A 26,654-nucleotide genomic window follows, 5' to 3' on the forward strand; every position below is an offset into this window, starting at 1 on the left:
TTTGCACCTAATACGGTTTGCGGTCCCAGTTGGAGAGTAATTGAGCGAATCATTTATCCGCCATACGAGGCTTGGAGGCTCCCTCATTCAGTTAGGGCTTTGTTATTGTGAAGGAACGGAAGAAGTTGGACTGAACATTGGCCATCTTGATCCGATTAGCCTCTGAACAGACTAGCTGGCTGAAGGAATAATTGTCAATGTGATATGTGTTATTTTGTGAGATTACAGGGGCCTTTGCAGAGCCGCTCCAGTGCAGCAGAGTTACAATATAGATGTGAGATAAAATAGGGATAAGTATGGAGATCAAACAATTAGCTTTGAATAAGAGCCTTGAGTTCAATTTACTATTGGACAAAATAGTAACATTTTTCAGGACAGAATGTCTAAAGATTTGTAATGAATTTATAGTAGATCAAGAAAATAATATGTTTCTCTCTAAAAGGGGATTATTTCATGCATTACATATGATTGATATTGTGTGTATGATTTCTTTGTTGCGTTCAAGGTTGAATTTCTTCCGAGAGGTTCCAGATTTCAGAGTGTTAGCTTGTGGTGGGGATGGGACAGTCGGTTGGATTCTGGATTTTATAGGTGAGTGTGCACTTCCACTAACTTCTGCATTATAACAGTTTTCCCCTTTCCTTAACATTTGATTGTGTTCTCTTTAAAAACAGTACATTTGTGCTGTACAGTGACATTTGTTGTGCGTTTCAATTATTATTAATTTGTATTACTTTGGTGAAATAAACAGTGCACTCGTGATTTTGCAAGAAATCATCAAATAAACTTTTTATGATTTGTATATAAACATGTTCATTACATCCAAGCCTGCGTATTCAAGGAAGATAAAACAGGATGATCAAAATCGACATATTAGTCGTCATTTGAGAAATATCCTGAAGTCTATTTTTTCTTGAAGAGTTATTCCCTTTTTCTGCCTTTAAAAAATTGCCTCAATTTTTTATCAATCAAAACAAAGAGAAGTAATAACATGGACAGAATGAATGCTTCTCCTGAAATAGCCTGCGAGACTGGACATTCACGTCGAGTCAAGGTCTATCTGTTGTTGCACAGATGTCAGAGCTGCACTGTGTACTTGTGTTTAGATTTAAGTGATGGTCAGATGACCGTGCTGCACTTGGATTAGGTCATAGAGATTTTTTTTTTTACTCAGAGACCTGGGCAAATCAAAGTTAAATAATAAAAATTAAATACAGTATATTCAAGTGGATCCGTGTTCAGTTTTGTTGTTGTGGTCAGAATGTGAGGGTGTGGTCCTCTGTAGCTCAGTTGGTAGAGCATGGAGCTTGCAACGCCACGATAGTAGGTTCAATTCCCAGGACCACCCGTACGTAAAATGTATATGCATGACTGTAAGAAGCGTCTGCTAAATGGCATAATAATAGTAATTCAGTATGATGTCATTATGTTTTTCTTGTACCTTTTGTGTAGATAAGGCCAACCTGGACAGGAACCCCCCTGTGTGTGTACTTCCCCTTGGAACAGGAAATGACCTGGCAAGGTGTCTGCGATGGGGAGGAGGTATGTTTAATGGCAATTTACTGACCCAAAGTGTGCAAAAAATCAAATTATGTGATTCATGATATTGAATTTAGATTTCACCATATATTCATTTTCTCCTTTGACTGTACCAATGTTTTCATGTAGGAATAAATCAGTAGGAATAAATAGTTAGAATACATAAAATTCCAGAGAATAATGTTATATTAAAATACTTATGGCCTATACTATAATGCATTTTATCTTCTGGTCTGGGGTATTACATAAGCTATCCTATGTTGTTTGTGTGTTAGGTTATGAGGGAGAGAGCATTCTGAACATCCTCAGGGACATAGAGAACAGCTCTGAGGTGTTGTTGGACCGCTGGAAGATTGACGTCACACCCACGGACAAAGAAGAGAGGGGAGACCCTGTGCCTTACAGCATCGTCAACAACTATTTCTCTATTGGGGTGGTGAGTTACTTACACTAATTTACAGAGTATGTGTCACATTAAAGGGATAGTTCAGCGATTTGAAATATTCTTGTCAGTTGCTATTTAACATAACTAAAGTGTGGATTGCAGTCACTCCTTGTCCATAGATGGCTTTCAAGATAAGTAAAACGCATATCTAAATATCTAAAATTGATTAACTATCCCTTTAAGCAAGAACAGTGGGTCAACAAACTGGACTAATCAATAGGAGAGGGCCATGTTTGATCTAAGGCGCTCACCTAAAACAAGAAGACTGACAACTTCGTGCTTATCGTGGATCATCCATTTCAATCGAATACTCTATATAAAGGCCTCAACTGGATAAATACTGTATACCGAATTTAAAGCAGCAACATAATCATATGTTCTTCTGAGTAGTCTTACTCATTTTGATCAGATGCTAGTTAATAAGCCTTTATTGAGATGTGCTTAAGCTTCAACCACCTCTGATTGAAAAATATGTTGTATTGTGTGCATCTGCGTGGTGTTACGTACCTTTAAACTCATCAACAGCAGAGTCAGGCCCATCTCTGTCCATCTTCAACATAATGACACTGATTACACCCAGCTCATGTGGGTCATTACTGATAAATGTCAGGGGAAATATGGTAATTGACATTTGCAGGTTGGGAGACGGTGGCATCTTGGTGTTGTGACATTCGAACATGACGGGGAAATGAGTGATGCATGTCTTTACAAATGTTAGTCAAATAAATGCCCTGGCTTTGTCCCGTAATGACGAAGGTAGGTCCACTTAACAGACGAAGGGGTTGTAAGCATGGGAATAAATAAAGATAATTTCTCTCATAATTCCACAATATTCGTCATGGCTTGAGGCAAAACATGTTTTCTGAATGTATGTCAGATATTGCAATACCCTTCAACCAAACAAGGGTAGCAGCCTTAGCAGAAGTATTACTTTAAGCCATTGCAACCAATAGACTTCATTGCTATAACACTATTTTCATGGCCTTCTAACAGTGGGATTAGTATCTAACGAAAGTGTTGACAAATGAAGTTGTTTGCCCAGGATTAGGAAGATTCTGAGCCCTCGATGGAATTGAGTGTGATATATTTTGTGTTACATTTCACATCAGATTTTGTTTTCCGTTGGAAGAAATCACTGAATATAATAAAGATTACAAAACAAGTCATGCTAATAATTACCTCAGAGATTATGCAGATGAAGAAAGATTGTTTCTGTAATGACATTTCTGTAGAGTCAAACTCTGAAGATCAGTAGTAACCAAAAGGTTTCAGTATGTCGAGGCACAGAAAAGTGTAATCATAAGCATCTTATTCTTGGATTTAAAACATTTCATGTACTGAGTGTACATATCTGTTTATCTTAAAAATTCTAAGCGTTGCATCACAGGTTGGCATTTATTGTCATGAATCTTGCACTGGAGGCAGCTCTGCAGAATGGCTACTAGCTGGCACAGCCACAAAGTCATAAAATCGGATTTGAAACCTAACCCTAACCTTAACCAAACACACTGCTAACCCTAAACTCCTAACCCTAACCTTAAATTAAGACCAAAAATATCATTTTTGTTTTCCTGAATTTTTACAATACAGCCAATTGACTTTGCAACTGGCCCATCCAGCGGAAATCGCTCATTTCTGCCTCCAGGGCAAGATTTATGACAATAAGCATCAACCTGCCATTGCATCAGGCGTTGAAGGTGGCTGGGGCATTGCACAAACCGAAAGGCGTCTGTTTGAACTTGTACAAGCCCTGGGGTTGGTGAATGAATGGGTAACAGTGTTGGATGGGGACAGTATATTTCAAAACGTATTTTTGAACCCACCATTCCTGTCAAACTTCACAAAGTACTAGGATCACCTACAACTTCCTCTTCCATTTTTACAAGATTTACACCAAACGCCAAGTCATAAAATCTTCCCAATAGACCATCATCCGACCACATCGTCAACTATTTTAGCACACCTCCTGTTCCTATCCTTCCAATCTAGCCATTCCATCCAGTTGAATGGAATTAATGGCGCCATCCCGTTATGAAGACGTTAAAGTGACGTGAAGTGTAATGATCTCAATCAGGGCTTAGTGTGCTGAGGGACAGACCTAATCACAGAGGAGGTCCTAAGATGATGCAGTCAATTCGCCTAATGACCCGGGCTCGCATGTCAAAGTCATTACTCTCCCTGTGAAGGAGAGTCGTCAGCTGCCTGAGCACCACTCATAATTGGACTAAACTTTGAGCTATGAGGGCACATTACATTACACATGTCCTGTATTAATTTGGGTGCCAGAGTTTTACAATGGTAATTATTTGAAGGCGGCCCCAAGATGAGTGAGAGGGAGTGTGAGAGTGAGACTCCATTGCCCTACTGCTGTTTGGGGATTGAGGTTGAAGATGTTTGTATCATCAGTTCAGATGATCTACTGCTAATGTCCTCTTAATGTACATATGAACTTGCTCTACATTACATTGGCCCTAAGAGACAAAGTAGCTTTAGTAGAATGTAGTAGCACATACAGTACATCACATATGCAGAAGCAGTCCATCTAGTTACAATAGAAACTGACAGGAACTTCAATAGGAAGGATAGGAACTTCTACAGATGCACCATTGAGAGCATCCTGTCGGGCTGTATCACCGCCTGGTATGGCAACTGCATCGTCCTCAACTGCAGGACTCTCCAGAGGGTGGTGCGGTCAGTCCAACGCATCACTGGTGGCACACTGCCTGCCCTCCAAGACATCTACAGCACCTGGTGTCACAGGAAGGCCAAGAAGATCATCAAGGACCTCAGCCTCCCGAGCCACGGCCTGTTCACCCCGCTACCATCTAGAAGGCGGAGACAGTACAAGTGCATCAAAGCTGGGACAGAGAAACAACTTGTATCTCCAGGCCATCAGACTGGTAAATAGTCACCACTAGCCGGCCTCTGCCCAGTACCCTGCCCTGAACTTTAGTCACTGTTACTAGCCGGCTAACACCCAGTACTCAACCCTGCACCTTAGAGACTGCTGCCCTATGTACATAGTCATTGAACACTGGTCTCTTTAATAATGTTTACATACTGTTTTACCCACTTCTTATGTATATACTGTATTCTAGTCAAGGCTCATCCTTTATAACTACTGCTGTACACACCTTTTCTATTAATATACTGTCCATAATGTCTATACACACCAATGTCTATATACACCGGACACTGACATTGCTCGTTCTAATATTTCTATATTTCTTAATTCCTTTCTTAAATTTTTTGGGGATTAGCGTGTATTGTTTTGTATTGTTAGGTATTACTGCATTTTTGGAGCTAGGAAAATAAGCGTTTCGCTACACCCGCGATAACGTCTGCAAAATATGTGTACGTGACCAATAAAATTCGTTTTGATTTGACATACTGTATACAGGGTTATAGTGTACCCTCTTCAATTTGGAGGTTACTTGAAGTGGTTGCTCACTGGTTTCTGAGCTACAGTATATTTTCACAGATTTCAAACCAAAGGGGAAACAACCCCTCCTTCGTTTCGCTCTCTTGTTTTCAGTTATTGTCCTGTTTGTAAGAAAATCAAGTTACAATCTTTCAGATATATCCATCATCTCACCTTTTCTGGCTTGTGTTGAAGATAAATAGAGTCTGCGGGGATCTTGGAAATTCTTTGGTCTTTATTTAACAGCGTCTTGAAAAGACATCAAGAAAAACGGCATTGATTTTTTTTTGGGCTTCTCCTACATCTTGTACTGAGAGCTAGCAGGGGGTCCTCCCTGTGGCTGGTGTTTCAATAGAGCCACTCAAGAAGGAGCGGGTCAAAACAGATTTCTCAAGTGGGGGGATAGGAACAAACCCCAAAAGTTTCCTGAAGTTTCCCCCCTTTTTGTGGTTGAAGACTATTCGTCAGTTGTTGTTGTTTTTACTTGGCAATCATCGTGACTCTCAAAGACCATGGTAAATTCTAGTGAGGTTTCATCTTCAAATGGCCCAAGGGTAGTCAACTTTTTTGGTAGCATTTCACAGAATACACTGAATTTTCAACAAACAGGCACAGATTTTCTTTCCTTAGATTCTCTTGATTACTGGAGTAGCTGTCAATCTCACAGTCTGTCATTGTCATCACACATGCATGCACGCAAACACCCAAACAAACACCCACCACTGCCTGTGAGTCTACCGATGTGGTGCACTTCTAGCCAGAGAGAGAGAGAGAGAGAGAGAGAGAGAGAGAGAGAGAGAGAGAGAGAGAGAGAACAAGTTGGTTGCCAGGGGAGCCGGCAGCATCCTGTACGTTGGGAGCTGTGATTACTAGCGATGTGTGTTTAATTAATTAGCCTGTGTGGAAAGACGGCGTGCTGTTCGTCAAGCTCTCTGTCAATACCCTCATCCCTGGCTCAAACCTAAGCCACCGCCCGCCTTCCAGTTGGCCAGGAATTCAAAACACCCTGGTTCTGTTTAGGCATATCAATATGCATCAGGCATATGTGTCGTTTTTTGGATGCAATAGAAAGTTGGCTGAGATGCTTATCAGCAGAGGGGAAGAAGTTGACTTTAATTGGTGTTTAAAAGCCATCGTATTGTTTTTAGTACCAACATCTTGCCTGTATTTTGCTACATCTTTATATCTCATAAATTAATTAATTGAAATTACAATATTTAAACCCTTTTAGTCTTGTAGCTTATTTAAAAATGAAAATATTTATATAGTTCTATACCCCTAATATATGTATACCCCTTATTTATATAGTCATTGGTTAATAGGCCTTTTCCACTGTATAAATGAGTATCAAAATCAAAGTCATTGCTGAATCCATGTTATTTTCTCTCCCTTATTAAGGATGCTTCCATTGCACATCGGTTCCACATGATGAGGGAGAGACACCCTGAACGCTTTAACAGCAGGTATGTATTGTTGGGTTTTAACCAACACTTCCTGTTAACTCCTCCCTCCCTGTTGACTGTCAGTACCTGTGAAGCTACCACTTCTAACTGGTATATGGTTAACACTGGTATAAAGTGATGCTACATTTCCCTCTCTCTCTCTCCTCTTACTTTAGCCCATATCTAACTTGATTTATTTTGTTTACTTATCAAACATATGTATGAGTCAAATGGATTTTGCATTGGTACAGGGGGACTTTTAGATTGTTTGATTGGTCAATGTATACAGTAGGTTCTGTCAAAGTTTATAGTTAAAACATACTAGGGATGGTTCTGAAGTTGATCATTCATTTAGCAATATGAGAAAAAAGTGACATTCAAAACCTCTGATTGTGTGACATCTATGAACAGAAATACTCACCAAGACAGAAAGCTCTATACAATACTAAACTTCGGTCCATTAAAAACATGGCTAGAACCTTCGTATTGCAATAGACTCTTTCTTCTTATTTTTTCAGTAGCCACTTGATACAGTAAATGGACTTGCCTCATATTTAGCATCTGTGATTACCTTAAATAGATGTGTTCACCTTTGGAGATGAACAAATGTGGCATCTATGTTCCCATCAATATTTAACGTGACCAATACGTCTCCACTAGCAGTATGGAGTAATGGCGTGGGTAATTGAATTTGCTTGGGTAGTTTGACATCATGTACAGTGGGGAAAAAAGTATTTAGTCAGCCACCAATTGTGCAAGTTCTCCCACTTAAAAAGATGAGAGAGGCCTGTAATTTTCATCATAGGTACACGTCAACTATGACAGACAAATTGAGATTTTTTTTCTCCAGAAAATCACATTGTAGGATTTTTTATGAATTTATTTGCAAATTATGGTGGAAAATAAGTATTTGGTCACCTACAAACAAGCATGATTTCTGGCTCTCACAGACCTGTAACTTCTTCTTTAAGAGGCTCCTCTGTCCTCCACTCGTTACCTGTATTAATGGCACCTGTTTGAACTTGTTATCAGTATAAAAGACACCTGTCCACAACCTCAAACAGTCACACTCCAAACTCCACTATGGCCAAGACCAAAGAGCTGTCAAAGGACACCAGAAACAAAATTGTAGACCTGCACCAGGCTGGGGAAGACTGAATCTGCAATAGGTAAGCAGCTTGGTTTGAAGAAATTAACTGTGGGAGCAATTATTAGGAAATGGAAGACATACAAGACCACTGATAATCTCCCTCGATCTGGGGCTCCACGCAAGATCTCACCCTGTGGGGTCAAAATGATCACAAGAACGGTGAGCAAAAATCCCAGAACCACACGGGGGGACCTAGTGAATGACCTGCAGAGAGCTGGGACCAAAGTAACAAAGCCTACCATCTAGGGGTGTAACGATTCGTTTTAACAACGATTCGATTTGTATCACGATTCGTGGTTGTCGATACGATTCAAGGACGATATTGGTTCATTTAGAACGATACGATCCGAAATGATTCAGTGACTTGAAATCGATTCAGTAACCTTTTAGCCAAAAATTCAACCAGTGTGACTGAAATAAATACCTGGATACTGGACAGTGCAGGTGAAGTTTCCTAGATTCCTGTTTCTTGTAAGGACCGCAATGGTGGCTTGATAATTTCTCGCTCGTCGGCTTCTCCTCTGTCGTCCGCCATGCTATGTTTTGTTGTCTTTGCGCCTTTGCGCTGCTGCTGGCGCGGGCGATGACGTCACGGATAGGCAGACTGAATTGAGTAATGTTTAAAGCCTTTATCATTAAAAGTGCTAAGAAAAAACATCCATATAAAGTCTGACGTGCTTAAATCCAATGGGTTATTTCCTAGTATCGATACAATCGATTTATTACATTTTAAAACGATGTTAGATTGATATATGTTGTCCAAAAGGCCAACTCGCCGAGCACAGATCGATGTAGTTGGATCATAGGAATATAAATCGATACATCGATGTAGTAGATGGATCGTTACACCCCTACTACCATCAGTAACACACTACGCCGCCAGGGACTCAAATCCTGCAGTGCCAGACGTGTCCCCCTGCTTAAGCCAGTACATGTCCAGGCCCGTCTGAAGTTTGCTAGAGTGCATTTGGATGATCCAGAAGAGGATTGGGAGAATGTCATATGGTCAGATGAAACCAAAATAGAACTTTTTGGTAAAAACTCAACTCGTCGTGTTTGGAGGACAAAGAATGCTGAGTTGCATCCAAAGAACACCATACCTACCTACTGTGAAGCATGGGGTGGAAACATCATGCTTTGGGGCTGTTTTTCTGCAAAGGGACCAGGACGACTGATCCGTGTAAAGGAAAGAATGAATGGGGCCATGTATCGTGAGATTTTGAGCAAGGGCATTGAAGATGAAACGTGGCTGGGTCTTTCAGCATGACAATGATCCCAAAAACACCGCCAACGAAGGAGTAAGAAGCATTTCAAGGTCCTGGAGTGGCCTAGCCAGTCTCCAGATCTCAACCCCATAGAAAATCTTTGGAGGGAGTTGAAAGTCTGTGTTGCCCAGCGACAGCCCCAAAACATCACTGCTCTAGAGGAGATCTGCATGGAGGAATGGGCCAAAATACCAGCAACAGTGTGTGAAAACCTTGTGAAGACTTACAGAAAACGTTTGACCTGTGTCATTGCCAACAAAGGGTATATAACAAAGTATTGAGAAACTTTTGTTATTGACCAAATACTTATTTTCCACCATAATTTGCAAATAAATTCATTAAAAATCCTACAATGTGATTTTCTGGAGAAACAAATTCTCATTTTGTCTGTCATAGTTGACGTGTACCTATGATGAAAATTACAGGCCTCTCTCATCTTTTTAAGTGGGAGAACTTGCACAATTGGTGGCTGACTAAATACTTTTTTTCCCCACTGTATCTGTCGGAGTGATGACACACAGTCTCCTAATAATCCCATTTGTACTAATATATCATATTTACTCTGACTTTAGTTCAACATTTAGCGAACTATTATCCAAAGGTTCGTTTAGGCTACATGATCTGCAAGGATTGCTGCAGTACAAAGAGAAATTTGGGAGAGTACTCAAATTTTCCTTGCATTGCATGTTTTTTTTGTTGTTGTTTTTTTTACAATATGTGTCTTTTAAGCATATTTGAATGCTACTGTAGCCATACATTGAAGGTACAGGTTTAACCACACTGCGTATTTTTAAATCATTGGGTTAAATCTAAATTCCCAAACTGTTAATATCAATCAATTACATTATATGGCTATATATATTAATACACAGGACAAAAATAATGTATACAAAGACATCAAATATATTGTTTTAAACCATTTTAAGCCCATGTGAAAAATGATTGAGATATTTTAAGAAAATTATACCATCTGTTATTTGAATTCAATGAATAATTTACAGGAGGGAATGGGTTTAGGATCTCTCTATTACACACTATCCTTGCCAATTGAATAATGCATGATTATAGTTTTTCAAGGTAGCATATATTTTGTTGGATTTGTCCAATGGGCTCATGTCCATTGCAAGTAGAATGCAACTTATCATGGAGCCATTTCCTTCCGAGTGTATGAACAGTGTTCAATAGCGGGTGTAAGGCAGAGAACACTGTCTGTGCAGGATAGAACATTTGGGCCTGTGTAAAGCCAACGCCAAGACACATGAAGGTTCACAGCAGGCCCAACTCAACACACATTCCCACAAAACCCCCAGTTTTACGAGTGTCACAGTTGAACTGCACATAAATGTATGACTCTTCCAAATCATATATATTCACAGTCTCTCAGTTACTGTATTAGTGTCTTTCAGTAGCCATCAGGACTGGCATGGGAGGCTACTAAGCTACAATGAATGGAAGAAGCATCCCACCACTCCCTTCCTCCCTTCCTCCCTTCCTCCCTTCCTCCCTTCCTCCCTTCCTCCCCCATAGAAATCACAACAGACACTGCCCTACTTTCTTTCTTTCAGTCTTTCTCTCATTCTTCAGAGGATATCAATTACATTTGTCTTCGGGTTGACCTTAAAGAAGACATACATATTTGATCAGGTTTAATTAGCAACAAAATAATGGCATATTGTTTTTTTAATTATGAAATGAAGGGATTTGGTTGCTGAATGTAATGAATGCTGGGGCCGGGCTGTATTGGCACCTCTGTGTGATTATGAGGGAGAAAGTGTGAAGATTTGACACGTCGGCAGATAGATTCATTTACTGACTGCAGCCTGACCAAGAGGTGATAATGAGGTCGAGGATTAAAAGTAAGACAATCAGTCGGTCCTTGACGACACCACACACTACCTCCCTCTGCCTAGTTAAAATACACTGTTCCTTTTCTTCTCTCTCTTTTTACTGATCTCCCATGTAATTACACACTAATCTCTGCCTCAGAGAGAGAGAGAGAGAGAGAGAGAGAGAGAGAGAGAGGTGATTATAGCGAGATAGAGATTTTCCCGTTGTTTTTGCCTTTGTACACTCAAAAGCAGTTACACTTTCACCCAATTTCAATAACCTGTTAGCAACAGTTCAATGGCCACCAACACAGGTCTGTGTTCTAAGCCTGAGGTATTGTATTTGATGTATGACAGTCTATTACTATTACTACTACTGTCTTAGGCACTGGTTCTATTACCATTCTCCCTCATGTAGCCTGTGGCTGTGCTGTTGAACCACTCCGGCATTAACCTTTCCTGGAGGCACAGGGAAGCCCAGGCATGGAGCGCTCTTTAGCATAATGAGTGTGTTCATCAAAGCCTGCCGTGCGTACAGGGCCCACTAGATCCACTCACACACTGCCACACACACTCCCAAACCGCTTCCCCGCTGGGCCCCTGTGGACCTGGGCAGGGGCCGCCCTCGGACCTCATTTGAGGATGAAATCGTTTGTCTGACCAGGATGTCATCTATAATTAATGGCCACTTGTGAGTGTAATTTAGAGAGATCTCACCTGTGGCCCTGTCCCCAGCCCAGCTTGAGTATACACACAGTCACACACGTGCATACGCAGTGAGCGCATACATATACTGTACACACAAAAATGAACAAACGCACACACTCACTAATGCATGGACACACACACACACACACACAGCCGTATATCCTATATAAACATAGTTTCACACTTGTCTGGACCTCAGAAGTGAGCCACCAGTCTTCAGTAAATCCCATAAACTCTAATTAAAAATGGTGTAGAACCCTTTTGGGTTCCAGGTAGAACCCTTTGGGGTTCCATGCAGAACCGTTTCCACAGAGGGTGATACATGGAACCAAAAAGGGTTCTACCTAGAACCAAAAAGGGTTCTCCTATGGGGACAGCCGAAGAACCCTTTTGGAACCCTTTTTTTCTAAGATGAAACCCCTATAGTAGTCTCAATGCCCTCTGATTTCTCACATTGTAGCAGCAGCTCTTACTGTCCAAGACCCCAACCACATATTGACTCCCCATCACTCCTCCGATAGTCTCCTAGTCCCTGTTGTGTCCCCCAGCCTCTGTCGAGCCCCCATGGCCCCTGCAGAGCCACCAGCTGGCTACACGGTTCCCTTCTCACACCTTCCCACCAGCAGTATGTTCACGTCTAGGGTGAGAGATAACAGACTGCAAATAATGTACATTAGATAGATTTTTAGTTTTTAGATTTTATGTGTCTGATTATTGTAGTCCCTATATTATAACAATTGATAGGACCATATCCCTTCCAAACCATTCTGTTACTTCAGTATATGTATTGTGATGAATCTAGGATTATTTGTATTTCAATATTGGACAAGAAAAGATTACATTAAATGGATGAAATGAAATGCTGTGTGTCTATATCACCTTGTAGTGGGCCTACAATACAATCCTCAAATGCAAATTGCCATTAGTATGCTTCAAGGAACTAGAAATGTGCATGCTGAGAATGTTGTGGTAATATTAGGTAAAACTTAAATAGAACATTTTCTAAACTTTCTTGAAATGTTCTGAGGGCCTCCAAGACAAGGTTAATCTGAAGGTGAAAGAAAGGCACACCTGTTTAGGCGAGGTGCTGGCTAGCGGAGTAGAACACTTGAAAAAGAAAAGGAGAGCCGCAAACTCTAGGAGCTCAGATGCAATCATTTAATAACCAACCTTTCGACAGACAAGCTGTCCTCATCAGGCTACCTCCAAGACAAGGTAAAATATATATTGTGTGAACATCAATGGAATAGTATTCTAAACATAAAACAAATAAAAGTAATAAAAACAGACTTATTTGGAAATTGTGGAACATCGTGCAATATTGTGGGTATGTTCTGTGCAATCTCTTAAGTACAATATGTGAGTATCACAATAATATTCTTGCAACATCCCAGACAACTCCCATAACTTCATTAAATGTTCTGGGAATTTTTACCAGGTGTTCTGTCAACATTCTTACAACATTAAGGGAATGTCCTGTGCACCCTAACTTAAACATTGTATGAATGTCATCACAACTGAGCATATATTGTACCCACACTGTTCCCACAACCTAATTAAATGTTCTGGGAACCTTTAAAGTACTCAGAAACGCTGATCTGTCAATATTCTTGCAACATCAAAGGAATGTTTTGTGCACCCTGATACAAACATTATCTGAATATCAGCACAACTGGACAGTTTTAGTGTTTTGCGAACCTTGTCGTATCCCCACAATGTTCCCACAATCTAATGAAACATTCTGGGAACCTTTAAAGAACAGACTAAATGTGCTCTGGGAACGATCTCGCAACATCAGGCGAATGTTTTATACAAACATTGTATAATCATCAGCAAGACTGGACAGTTTTTGTGTTATGAGAACATTTGCTGCAACTTAACAAATGTTCTGGGAACTTTCACAGAACCAATTTTGTTTTGCTGGGATGATACTGATATTATAAATACACCCAGGGATCATTTGCTTGTAGTTCAAACAAACCCATTCATTGTACTGTTTTATTTGGCGTTATCTCTTTAAGAAAGGGGAGACAACACAACACAGGCCATTTTTCAAGCTGCCAGTCAGTGTTGTAGCACTCGGGGCGGTGTCATGTTTAACAAAACAGTGCATTGATGCAATGCACAAAGAGTTGGTTATGTCAATGTGATATTTATCACCTCTGATAAAAAATTAATTAGTGTGAAAATAAGGTCATAGATCATGGGGGCTTAGATTAAGTGTCAGAGGGAAAAATCAATGGTTCTGTGCCTCATGCTAACAGTGGACAGTAGAAAGAGCATTACAAGGTGCTGTGGCCTGGGGATAGCCTAGCCATGCTACACTGAAGCCTGTTTGCCTTTGACACTTTTTAATACAGTGACGAGACAGGGGTTTATAAAGTAGATGAGTTGACTAATGAGGAGAGAACAGGGGCATAATACTGTGTTAAGTCTGCTCAGGGAGCTGCTTGCTTCAGTGGTTGGTGAAACCTGAGACAGTGTTGTCTTTGACATTGCAGTTGTAGCTACAACATTTACATTTTAGTCATTTAGCAGACACTCTTTTCCAGAGCGACTTACAGGAGCAATTAGGGTTAAGTGCCTTGCTTAAGGGCACATCGACAGATTTTTCACCTAGTCGGCTCGGGGATTAGAACCAGCGACCTTTCAGGTACTGGCACAACGCTCTTACCCACTAAGCTACCTGCCGCCCATACAAATTGTCTCTAATGCACTCAATGGTGGAAAAAGTACCTTTCTTTGTGTATCTGATCTTCAAAATTAACTTACATTTGCGATATATTATATGTTATGATATTATGGACACACTCTGGTTAATGAAACCCCTTTATATTCAAATCTCTTGACCCACATTAAAAGTATCAACCTGTTCAGACCATCATTTTCAGTTGATTCTCCATTGATCCTCAATGGCCATCTCATTGGAGCTTCTCCCTGTTCCAGCTGTGTGTCAGATCATGGTGCTGAGCGCCAGTCTATCAGCACAAAAAGGATGGGAATCCGATGGGGCCAATGGGATGCTCCTAATTACTTAATGAACAGGGAGATAAGGCCGTGATTTGTTGCCATGGCTCTCTTGTTAGGTTAAGTGGAGGGAATCGACAGGACTGTCAGATGACTCTATTTATTCCCATGTTTAACTACTACACAAAGTTGTAGACTTGAAGAAGGCAAAGTGCTGCGTTTTGGTTTTGGTTATATTGTACTGTAAAAAAGTCAATGTTCTAGTAGTATATGTTGATTTTGACTTTATCTATTCCCTTGTATAACTACATTAAGTAGACTTGAGGACGACAAAGTGCTGTGTTTTGGTTCTGTTTATAGTACAATATAAACTTGATATTGTACTGTAAAAGAGTGAATTTGCTGTATAAACTACTGTATGTTTTACACGTGTTTTAGACATCCTACATTAAGAGGAGGGAACAAACAGGACATTTAGATTTCGACTATCTGTTCCCATTCGACTTGAGACTGTCTACAAAGTGCTGTGTTTGGTTTTGGTTATATTGTACTGTGTGTGCTGTGTGTACTGTATGTTATGTGTTTTAGACATGCTGTATTAAGCCTATTACTGTGGTGATAAGTGGTGCGCTGTACAAAAGGTACTGTACATCGGAGGAGAATAATAGCCTCCTGTTGAGATTCCATCTCTTATGTAAACAGCGAGAAACTTTCCGCCTGGCAACCAAGTAATACAGCTGCTTGGAGACCTGGGTAGTTCCCCTGTGTCTTAAAGGTCGCAGGGCTTCAGATGTGCGAGAGCCTCTTGAAAATAACAAAAACAAACCAAAATAATTTCACCTCAGCTAGCGCTGGAAATAATTCGTCCAACAGCTCACTGCAGGTGTAAAGACTGCACATCATTTAGTTTCAGTTACACCACTAGTTGCTTTGTTTTTGAATAGACTGGTGAATAGGCCACCGCATTTTTTTGTTTGCAAATTATGCTCACGTCTGTATTTGTGTTTTGTCTGCAACAGGAGTGCTTGTGTGTTTTCGTTCTCGGCTGCCATAGGCAAGTTTCTTGTGAGTAGGAACCAGACCTGGGTTCAAATAGTATTTGAAATATTTGAAATAGCCTACATTGAGCATTTGCTTTAGCCTGCCTTAAGTGTAAGGTCAGGGGAATTGCATGTTGGGGACTTTTCTATTGGTACATTGCAACAGGCAAGTTCAATCAAGCACAATGGAAGTATTTTACATTATTTCAAATAATATTTGAACCCAAGTCTGCTAAGCGCACAGATTTATGGTGAGGTTTGCACATGGAGCCCAGGGCAGCTGTTGGAAGTCATGTTTGAGAGATGGTAGATGTGTTATTGTGTAGTAGGCCCTCTCAGCATGCCCCATGTCTCCCCCCACTGTCTCTCTCTCTCTTTCACTCTTTCTTTCGCTCTCTTTTGCTCTCTCTCTCTCTCTCTCTCTCTCTCTCTCTCTCTCTCTCTCTCTCTCTCTCTCTCTCTCTCTCTCTCTCTCTCTCTCTCTCTCCTTACTCCTCTCTTTCCGCACCTATTGACCATGTTGCACATTATAAATCAACATCGGGCCGGGCTATCCTGCAAGTGGCTAATGAAAGCTCATTTACAAAGCGGCTAAATGGTCCTGACAAAATTCCTAATGAGGAAATCAATCATTTAGTGATTGTTACTCTGCTTACACTAATACATCCCGCTTGTAAGGCTTTGATTCCAGCAAAAAGAAGGACATTTTTTATTGTATTCAGTTCTGCATGTCAGCACTGTTGTAAGGTTGTTTTTTTCTCTCTGTCGAAAGCCCCATGATGATAAATCTTCTGTTGGGGTTTCTGGCTAAATTAACCAATGGCTGTGAGGTGTGCTTTCAAAGAAATCTCGCAATCAGTCCACCATCGTTGTTTTATGCCTCATTAAATTAACTTATTAAACTTCACTTCAATGTGTACTACATGTACAGTACAGGGTCTACAAAGAGTAGCTAATATTCCTCCTTCAAAGATTGCTCCATCTGTTTTTGCCAGGCGAAAGAAGTTTGAACATCTTTCTTAACACATGTTGATAGATATTTTCTTTCCCCACTTAATTCATACTCAAAGGGGGAGCTGCGAGTTATTATGAATCTTTCAAAGCTCACTAACTCTATGGGCAGAGTGCAATAAGTTGAGACAACTAATCTTTGCTGGCCAAACTGTGGCTACCAGAGCGTTTAGCAATATTGATTCACCTTGTAGGCCTTTAAAACCTTGGAGTGTCTATAAGAAATCCTGTCTTCATAGAGATTTTTGTTCTATGTTCTGTATGATCATTTCCCTTTGGGTATTACGCCTACAGTTATCCATTCTCCTACATTCTGCATCAATCCTCAGATTAACGTCAGGGACAGTATTCATAAAGCATCGCAGAGTAGGAGTGTTGGTCTAGGATCAGTTTTGCCTTTTAGATTGTAATAAATGGACAGTTGGAACCTGATCCTAGTCCCGGACTCCTATTCTGAGACGCTTAATAAATACAACACGGCTCAGTAAAGTAAAAGCATATAGTTTCTATACAGAGTATCACATTGTTATAAAGACAGATGGTGACTCTAACTAGCAGGGTCATTGATCATCAGGCTTAGCTCTGGGAGAGTGTGCCCCTAGGAAACCAGGGGAGCAGCACCTCAGTCCTCAGTTAATTGAAGGGCCAGTTAGATTACCCTCTCTCACCCCTTGCTGTGTTTTAATGCTAGGTACCCACCCCACATACTCTGGTGGTTAATCGGCTTTACGTTAGCCTTTGGGCTTCTACGTGTGTGAGACATTATGGTTAATGAATGACGTATGTTTTTGGAGATGTTGTGAATATGTTTTAAATCCAATATCAAATGTATTTTAAATTCTCAAACAATAGTGGATGGTATTTACAGTAGTGGGTTGTAGGGCAGCAGGTAGCCTAGCGGTTAGAGTGTTGGGTCAGTAACCGAAAGGCTGCTGATTTGAATACCCTAGCCGACAAGGTGAAAAATCTGTCAATATGCCCTTGAGCAAGGCACTTAACCCTAATTTGCTCCATGGGTGCCGCACTACTATGGCTGACCCTGTAAAACAACACATTTCACTGCACCTATCTGGTGTATGTGACAATAAAACTTTTTTTATTGTAATATATATTTTTGTTGATAAAAAATGGTGGAGAATACTTCCAAATCAATTCTGAAAAGTCTGAAATAAATACATTTCTGACAAACTGTACATGAATCAAAGCTATTATAGACAGAGAGCTATTCCATAAAACCCAGACTGACTAAAAGAGAAATTGCGAGGAGAGAGAGGGAAATCACTTTTTATCCACTTTTTGTCCACTTTTTGTATTGCTCACTGTATGGCAGTAGATTTTGATGTGGGGAGAGATAGATTTTTGTTTCCTCCTAGTCCCCTTACACTTCTTGTTGTTTTGTTTTTCAGAACAAAGAATAAGCTGTGGTACTTTGAGTTTGGCACTTCTGAGACCTTCTCGGCCACATGCAAGAAGCTCCACGACTTTCTGGAGGTTGAGGTAAATACAACTGCCTGCTTTCAATTTTGGGAGATTGGGACTAAGTATTTGTATGCTATTTAATGCTATGACTTGTCACCATTTAATTGCACTACTGTGTAATAAATAAGTAATAATATAACAAACTATTCTCACTTGTACTGTTCTCTGCAACAATAACACCTACTGTTAACATGAAAAATGAAGTCTTTGAAAGCAGACACAATCATCACATCAGTGCAGTGAGAACAAAAAGCAAAAAGTAAAACACCTATGTACAATCTCCCTGGGAGAGAGAATAATGCCTCTAATTTAGTGCACACCATTTTAAGACACTGAGCACCAGCCACCTCCTGATCCACAAATAGCCTTCCATTTGTACCAATTTCACTCTGGAAGTGTTGAGGAGGGAGGGAGGCCTCCCCTCTCCCCCTCCCACTCCCCTAACTGATCCTCAGCCCAACACACAGGTAATTATCCCGGCACGACCCTGCTGTGTGTGATATTGAGGGATAATGAAGGTGGTGTCTATCCGATCCATCTCCCCCTCCTCAGAGCCATCAGCGGTGGCAGAGGTCTTCATTAATTAGCTGTGGACAGTACGGTACTGAAGGGGAGCAGGTATAGTGTGGAATACAGGCTCTGTATTAAAATACACTGAGAGAGGACAGAGAAGTGGCCTGTTATTATACAGCTGGCAACTGAGGGAATTCCTAATATGGATGCCGTACTAGTATAAGGCTGTTAGGAGTCATGGCTGGTGGCAGGGCCCCTTCTGGTGGACATTTCCAGCTTGCCAAAGATCAAATGGCTTCGACATAGATGGTAAATCATCACTCAGCAGTGAACGCTGTCAGATGAGCATGTAAAGTTTTGAAAACACCTAACTGAGATGCTTTGGCTCAAGTGTAACCGGTGTGAAATGGCTAGCTAGTTAGCGGTACGCGCTAGTAGCATTTCAATCGGCGACGTCACTCGCTCTGAGACCTTGAAGTACTAAAGAAATGTTTCAAGAGAGACACTTTGATTATTGATTTGATGTCTGGCAGACATATCAGTGTGGATGTCGGATCACCACCTCAAGCTGAACCTCGGCAAGACGGAGCTGTTCTTCCTCCCAGGGAAGGACTGCCCGCTCCATGATCTCGCCATCACAGTTGACAACTCCATTGTGTCCTCCTCCCAGAGTGCAAAGAACCTTGGCGTGACCCTGGACAACACCCTGTCATTCTCCGCTAACATCAAAGCGGTGACCCGATCCTGCAGGTTCATGCTCTACAACATTTGCAGAGTACGACCCTACCTTACACAGAAAGCGGCACAGGTCCTAATCCAGGCACTTGTCATCTCCCGTCTGGATTACTGCAACTCGCTGTTGGCTGGGCTCCCTGCCTGTGCCATTAAACCCCTACAACTTATCCAGAACGCTGCAGCCCGTCTGGTGTTCAACCTTCCCAAGTTCTCTCATGTCACCCCGCTCCTCCGCACACTCCACTGGCTTCCAGTTGAGGCTCGCATCTACTACAAGACCATGGTACTTGCCTACGGAGCTGTGAGTGGAACGGCACCTCCTTACCTTCAGGCTCTGATCAGACCTTACACCCAAACGAGGGCACTACATTCATCCACCTCTGGCCTGCTAGCCCCCCTACCTCTGCGGAAGCACAGTTCCCGCTCAGCCCAGTCAAAGCTATTCGCTGCTCTGGCACCCCAATGGTGGAACAAGCTCCCCCACGACGCCAGCCAGGACAGCGGAGTCACTGACCACCTTCCGGAGACACTTGAAACCCTACCTCTTTAAGGAATACCTGGAATAGTATAAAATTAATCCTTCTACCCCCCCATATAAAATAAAATAAAAAGTGGTTGTCCCACTGGCTATCATAAATTGAATGCACCAATTTGTAAGTCGCTCTGGATAAGAGCGTCTGCTAAATGACGTAAATGTAATCACTCTCTCTCTTGCTCCCTCCCTCTTCCCTCTCTCTTGCTTTCTTTCCTGACCCTTGTCCTTTGTAAAGTGCGATGGCATCACTCTGGACCTAGACAGCATCTCTTTGGAAGGTATCGCAATTTTAAACATTCCCAGCATGCATGGCGGCTCCAACCTGTGGGGTGAGAGCAGGAAAAGGCGGAGCAACCGCCGGGGAGGGAAGAAGACCCAGGATAAGAGGACAACAGTGCTGGACCCCAAAGAGCTTCAATTTGCTGTCCAAGGTAGCTATTGTAATGATGGATACTGGTGAAATTAAAATGTATTTATTGCAATTCCAACTTTGAGGAAACATTGTTCACATTGTCAATTTCTTTTACATGGAGTATTTTACATAGGTCCTTTAAGGTCTTTTAAAATGTCAAAGGCTTGGTCATATTCAGGTATGCCTCTTACAGATCAGTACTACAACCAAGCATACACAGGGTAACACCAGGCTTGAAATGCTACAACTCCATGGCTGATCGGCTGCCATTTTGTGTATAGATTTTTGAGCATAGAAGACCCTTTCTCCTAATAATCTGTGACACTAAGAGGCAAGACCTTGTCCAAGCTCACATTAGACAGATCAGAGACAAACTTTGGGACAAGTTTTCCACGGCACTGGTATGAATATTTCACCAATGACAAGTTAAATCACAGTGCTTAGATTTGGTTTGGGATGAAGGGGTACGGTTTAATGTCACTGATTCGCACTGTCACTAGACTGGTAATGGCTTGTGTAGGCGGCAGTGGACAACCTAGCCTAATAGGAGCAGACTGTATGAGCTCAGTGTGAATTCTGCTGCCTTTGTGGGCACTGAATACATAAATATGTCAGAAGGGAGCCCATCAATGAGAATCTATGAATTAACACAGATGATTGTTTAGGAGGAGTTAACGTCAGACGGTAAACTGGTAACCTGTCTACTCATGTCTAGTTTGTGGATGATCACCTTAGTCACTAGTTAAGTTACTGTAAACAAGCATTTATCAACTTCTTATACAATATTATGTAGAGGGTTGTCCTCACATGGAGCAGCATAATGTAGGGGAGTGTAATTCACAGTGGACTAGGGTTACTCCTTGCGCCTCGATCACACCGTCATTGCGTCGCAGCATTGCGTTGCAGAGGCAGTTGCAGTGCGTTCTGTGAGGTGCATACGTTGGATTAATCAAACGTATGCATCAAACTGTATGCGTAGACCGCTTGACAGAAATGGTAGCAGAAGGTGAATGTTAAACTTTTGTTGCACGCATATCCAGATGATGCTGCATACCATTTTGCGCAATGACGCTGTAGGTGTGAGCAAGGTGTTAGGGGAGTATTTGTATTGAAAGGTGTACAGTATTTTATTACAAGGGCATTGTACAGATACAGGATCTTAATTTGACCAGTATTGTTGTAGAGAAATAATAGCAACAGGATTTGAACATTTAGTCCATAATGTTGCTTGATTGGTGTTTAGGCTGTTAGCTGGACAAAAGTAGGCCACATGAAAAGTGCAATAATGTTAATGTTTTCAGCGAAAGTATGTACATCACTAAGCTAATCTGCATTTCCTTCGCCACAGGAAGATTCTCAGCAACAAAAGAGTGATCAAATTAAGATTCTACATCTGTAGTATGTGGTAGTATTTTGCTGGTGTGTTATGTCCAGGCTTGATTAGATCATAGATCAACCAAATCAGATTCATACAGTGTATAGTTAAAGTCAAATCACACAAGACTGGGCATGTGACAATTTTTTACAGTCAAATGTAAAATTATACCAAGGATGTTTTCATGAATTAGTACCACTGCGATGTACACTGCACTTTATAATAGGCAACCCATTGATTATATATATATATATATCCTTCTCAGTTAAAATCAATGTACCAAATCCATTATCTGCCTGTGTGCTTCGCCAACAGTGGAGTATTGAAGAGATTCCCCCTGCTCTTTAATTTCAGTCAATATGAGTCAAGGACTGATGAATGCACCCATTTGGATCATGCATGTTCTTTCTAATATCCTAAGGCATCATCCATTTCATGGAGTTCTACTCTTATAGGCTGGGAGAAAGGCAATTGGTAGAGCCTTATACAGTGAGGGAAAAAACGATTTGATCCCCTGCTGATTTTGTACGTTTGCCCACTGACAAAGAAATGATCAGTCTATAATTTTAATGGTAGGTTTATTTGAACAGTGAGAGACAGAATAACAACAAAAAAATCAAGAAAATCGTATGTCAAAAATGTTATAAATTGATTTGCATTTTAATGAGGGAAATAAGTATTTGACCCCCTCTCAATCAGAAAGATTTCTGGCTCCCAGGTGTCTTTTATACAGGTAACGAGCTGAGATTAGGAGTACACTCTTAAAGGGAGTGCTCCTAATCTCAGCTTGTTACCTGTATAAAAGACACCTGTCCACAGAAGCAATCAATCAATCAGATTCCAAACTCTCCACCATGGCCAAGACCAAAAAGCTCTCCAAGGATGTCAGGGACAAGATTGTAGACCTACACAAGGCTGGAATGGGCTACAAGACCATCGCCAAGCAGCTTGGTGAGAAGGTGACAACAGTTGGTGTGATTATTCGCAAATGGAAGAAACACAAAAGAACTGTCAATCTCCCTCGGCCTGGGGCTCCATGCAAGATCTCACCTCGTGGAGTTGCAATGATCATGAGAATGGTGAGGAATCAGCCCAGAACTACACGGGATGATCTTGTCAATGATCTCAAGGCAGCTGGGACCATAGTCACCAAGAAAACAATTGGTAACACACTACGCCGTGAAGGACTGAAATCCTGCAGTGCCCGCAAGGTCCCCCTGCTCAAGAAAGCACATATACATGCCCGTCTGAAGTTTGCCAATGAACATCTGAATGATTCAGAGGAGAACTGGGTGAAAGTGTTGTGGTCAGATGAGACCAAAATGGAGCTCTTTGGCATCAACTCAACTCGCCATGTTTGGAGGAGGAGGAATGCTGCCTATGACCCCAAGAACACCATCCCCACCGTCAAACATGGAGGTGGAAACATTATGCTTTGGGGGTGTTTTTCTGCTAAGGGGACAGGACAACTTCACCGCATCAAAGGGATGATGGACGGGGCCATGTACCGTCAAATCTTGGGTGAGAACCTCCTTCCCTCAGCCAGGGCATTGAAAATGGGTCGTGGATGGGTATTCCAGCATGTCAATGACCCAAAACACACAGCCAAGGCAACAAAGGAGTGGCTCAAGAAGAAGCTCATTAAGGTCCTGGAGTGGCCTAGCCAGTCTCCAGACCTTAATCCCATAGAAAATCTGTGGAGGGAGCTGAAGGTTTGAGTTGCCAAACGTCAGCCTCGAAACCTTAATGAATTGGAGAAGATCTGCAAAGAGGAGTGGGACAAAATCCCTCCTGAGATGTGTGCAAACCTGGTGGCCAACTACAAGAAACGTCTGACCTCTGTGATTGCCAACAAGGGTTTTGCCACCAAGTACTAAGTCATGTTTTGCAGAGGGGTCAAATACTTATTTCCCTCATTAAAATGCAAATCAATTTATAACATTTTTGACATGCGTTTTTCTGGATTTTTGTTGTTGTTATTCTGTCTCTCACTGTTCAAATAAACCTACCATTAATATTATAGACTGATCATTTCTTTGTCAGTGGGAAAACGTACAAAATCAGCAGTGGATCAAACACTTTTGTCCCTCACTGTAAATGACGGCTTTGGCAAGAGGGCTTAAGATGGTAGTGGTGGTCGGAGATGATCAATTCACACAGCATCGATACACTACAGTAGTCACTCCCTTCCATTAATTCACTCAAAAATCATTTGATTTGGTGTAAAGGATTTTTTTTTATCCTAACCCTCAGCCTGAACCTGAAAAGGCACTTAGTGGCCAGTGAGTGAGTGCTGGTTGCTGGTTGCCCTTGCTGAAGGTATGTTCAAGGTGAGAGGCCCAACTTGTCAGATCAGAGAATGGCGTATTAGAGGGGCCCATAAACACAGAGTGCATTAGCCTGGGGGGCCCTGGGGCTGGGGGCCATGGGGGCTGGTGGCTATACGCATACCCAGAGCACGGAGCGCAAAGTGTGGATCAAACTGGGAAAAAACGACTGACCTTTCTGGAGCTGTTAAGTCGTCCCGCTGTTGACGCCAGGAGACAAGCCCCTCAGGTGGAAGGGAATGGCTATGGGTGAATTATTTAGAACGGGGGCAGAAGGGAGGGGTAACAAGGGGAGGGTGAGGGGGCGTGGAGGGTGGGTGTGGGGGATTGATGCCCTGAGACATGTACCACGGAGATTCCAAAGGTGGTCTCAACGTAGTTCACCCACTCCCTCTCTGTCACTCTGCATGTTGTCAGTGTAGTAGAGACTGCCCTGGACAGGTATTTGACAATGACAAAGATGCTGGGACTAATCTTGCACTGTGACAACTCGATTATGAGGCGTGGGCTGCTTAATGCAGGACTTGGCTGTGTGCGTAAGCAACTGCAACATCTCTGTGACTCGGTCTTGTCTTCTATCTGAGATAAGTGATGTTGATGTGTGAACAGGAATGATTTGGTCTTTATTTGGTCCCCTCTTCTAAACAGATTATTTTGAAACTACTATGAGTGTAAAACTAAATTCCTATTACTTGTATGACTCTGTATTTTCCATTTATCTAAGATAAGTGGGGTTGATGTATGAAGAGGACAAGTTGTAGTGCTAAGCGATTAACTAAAATGTAATTCCCCCCCCCCCCGGTTATTAAACAAGTAATTGACGGACTTTAGTTCAATTACTTGAATTCCATTTAGTTATGTTTTTTTGTGAGCACAATGCGCCATTTTTCTAGAGCAAAATCAAATTATTAATGAGAGAAATCAAGTCAAGAGCTATGTGGGATGCTGGGCTGAAGGGAGTTGTAGTTTTCAGTAAGCAAATATTCAACCTAGTTCAGAGCAGCAACGTGGTAATTAACTATAATGACCATAACCTATTGCACCTGTTCTTTCCGGCTCAGACAGAGATGGATACACTTTTACGCCTGCTACATTAGATTAGATACACAGAGACCGAATGTACACAACACAACTACGAGTGAGAGAGATAGAGACAGCTTGTGAAAGTATGCCTTATCTACTTTGAAGAACTAGTAAAATGATTTCGTCAGACAGCTCTGCAGCATACTTAGGCAGGCTAGCCTAGCTAAATAGGATGACTACAGACAGTACAGTATGGCTGCTACTGTCTAAGCAGAGATGAGATGATGACTTTAAGGAATGAAAAATAATAAAGCCATCAAATAAAAACGAAGTAATATACACAACTGAAATATTGTATTATTTCATAGTAATTTCCTATGTTTCTGTTGATGTCTACCCAGTGTGGACCTGACAGAGACAATGGAATATTTTCAATGTTTTGGCGATTAAATGATCACTATTTTTGGCTTTGCAATTTCCATTAAAAAGCTCTAAAATCATTTAAATGTCATTATTTCATAATTAATTTAATGTAAAAAATTATAATAATAATCGAAATCCATGATTATTTTGTAGTAATCGAACCGAAACAGAACCGACCTCAAAAAGCACTAATCGCTCAACACTAACAAGTTGTTATTTTTGCTAGATCTATGTTTCCACTTCACCCTCCACCTTTTACCCATTTAAACACTGCATGATGAGTGAATGTGGGTCTTCTCTCAGAGTACAGCACTTGATGATATGTTAGAAAACCTCTTCGCTATCACCAACTCTCAACCAATAACACTTGACCAGAATGATGTAGACAGATTAGTGAGAGCAGACCCATATATTTACATGGCTCTGAGTTAGAGAAACCTGTCCGGAAGTGCTGGTGTCACTAGTGTTGACCTTTTCTTTTTTTTATCACTTGAAAATAAGAAAGAAAATATATCTTTAATCTCTCTCTCGTCTGACATGTGCAACTAGTGCCTCTGAGCTCACATGATTTCCTTTTCAAATCAAATCAAAACTGGAGTCTGTTCTTTCTTCCATGACTATAGACTACAGACCAGGCATCCATCACTATTATTAAACAGGCACTGCACTGGTTGTAACAGTCAGATTGTATTATACACGCATTCATTCATCCTTAAGAGTCTATTGACGCACCTGTGCGTCAATCTAAGTAACATAGTAAAAAAATCCCCATCAAAATCTGTCAGTTTAAGCTAGAGATATCTACGACCCACAAGTGTCACGGGGCTCGTCTGAAGGTAACCCATACAAACGAATGGAAGTATGGAGGTAGTTTTGTGCCCCCAAAAATACGGGGTTAAATCTTTTTTACTGTGTATTTTGCTATTAATGATTGTGTTATTCAATGTGTTTCTATGGGCAATAGTAGTAAAGGCCAAAAATAGTACACGTTTTATTTTTGGGGGATACCTAAAGGGGT

General features: G+C 41.3%; 1 protein-coding gene across 1 annotated transcript in view; it reads left to right on the forward strand.

Annotated features, from left to right (window-relative positions):
* The window catches only part of LOC121562493 (diacylglycerol kinase beta), a 57,064-nt gene that overhangs the window by 22,933 nt on the left and 7,477 nt on the right, over nt 1-26,654 (forward strand). Inside the window, 6 exon segments of the mRNA XM_045217436.1 lie at nt 506-591; nt 1,453-1,542; nt 1,815-1,975; nt 6,804-6,868; nt 18,221-18,311; nt 20,312-20,507. Coding sequence (XP_045073371.1) covers nt 506-591; nt 1,453-1,542; nt 1,815-1,975; nt 6,804-6,868; nt 18,221-18,311; nt 20,312-20,507 — 689 coding nt within the window.

The sequence above is a fragment of the Coregonus clupeaformis genome, unplaced genomic scaffold, assembly GCF_020615455.1.
Source record: "Coregonus clupeaformis isolate EN_2021a unplaced genomic scaffold, ASM2061545v1 scaf1056, whole genome shotgun sequence".
NCBI classification, from domain to species: domain Eukaryota; kingdom Metazoa; phylum Chordata; class Actinopteri; order Salmoniformes; family Salmonidae; genus Coregonus; species Coregonus clupeaformis.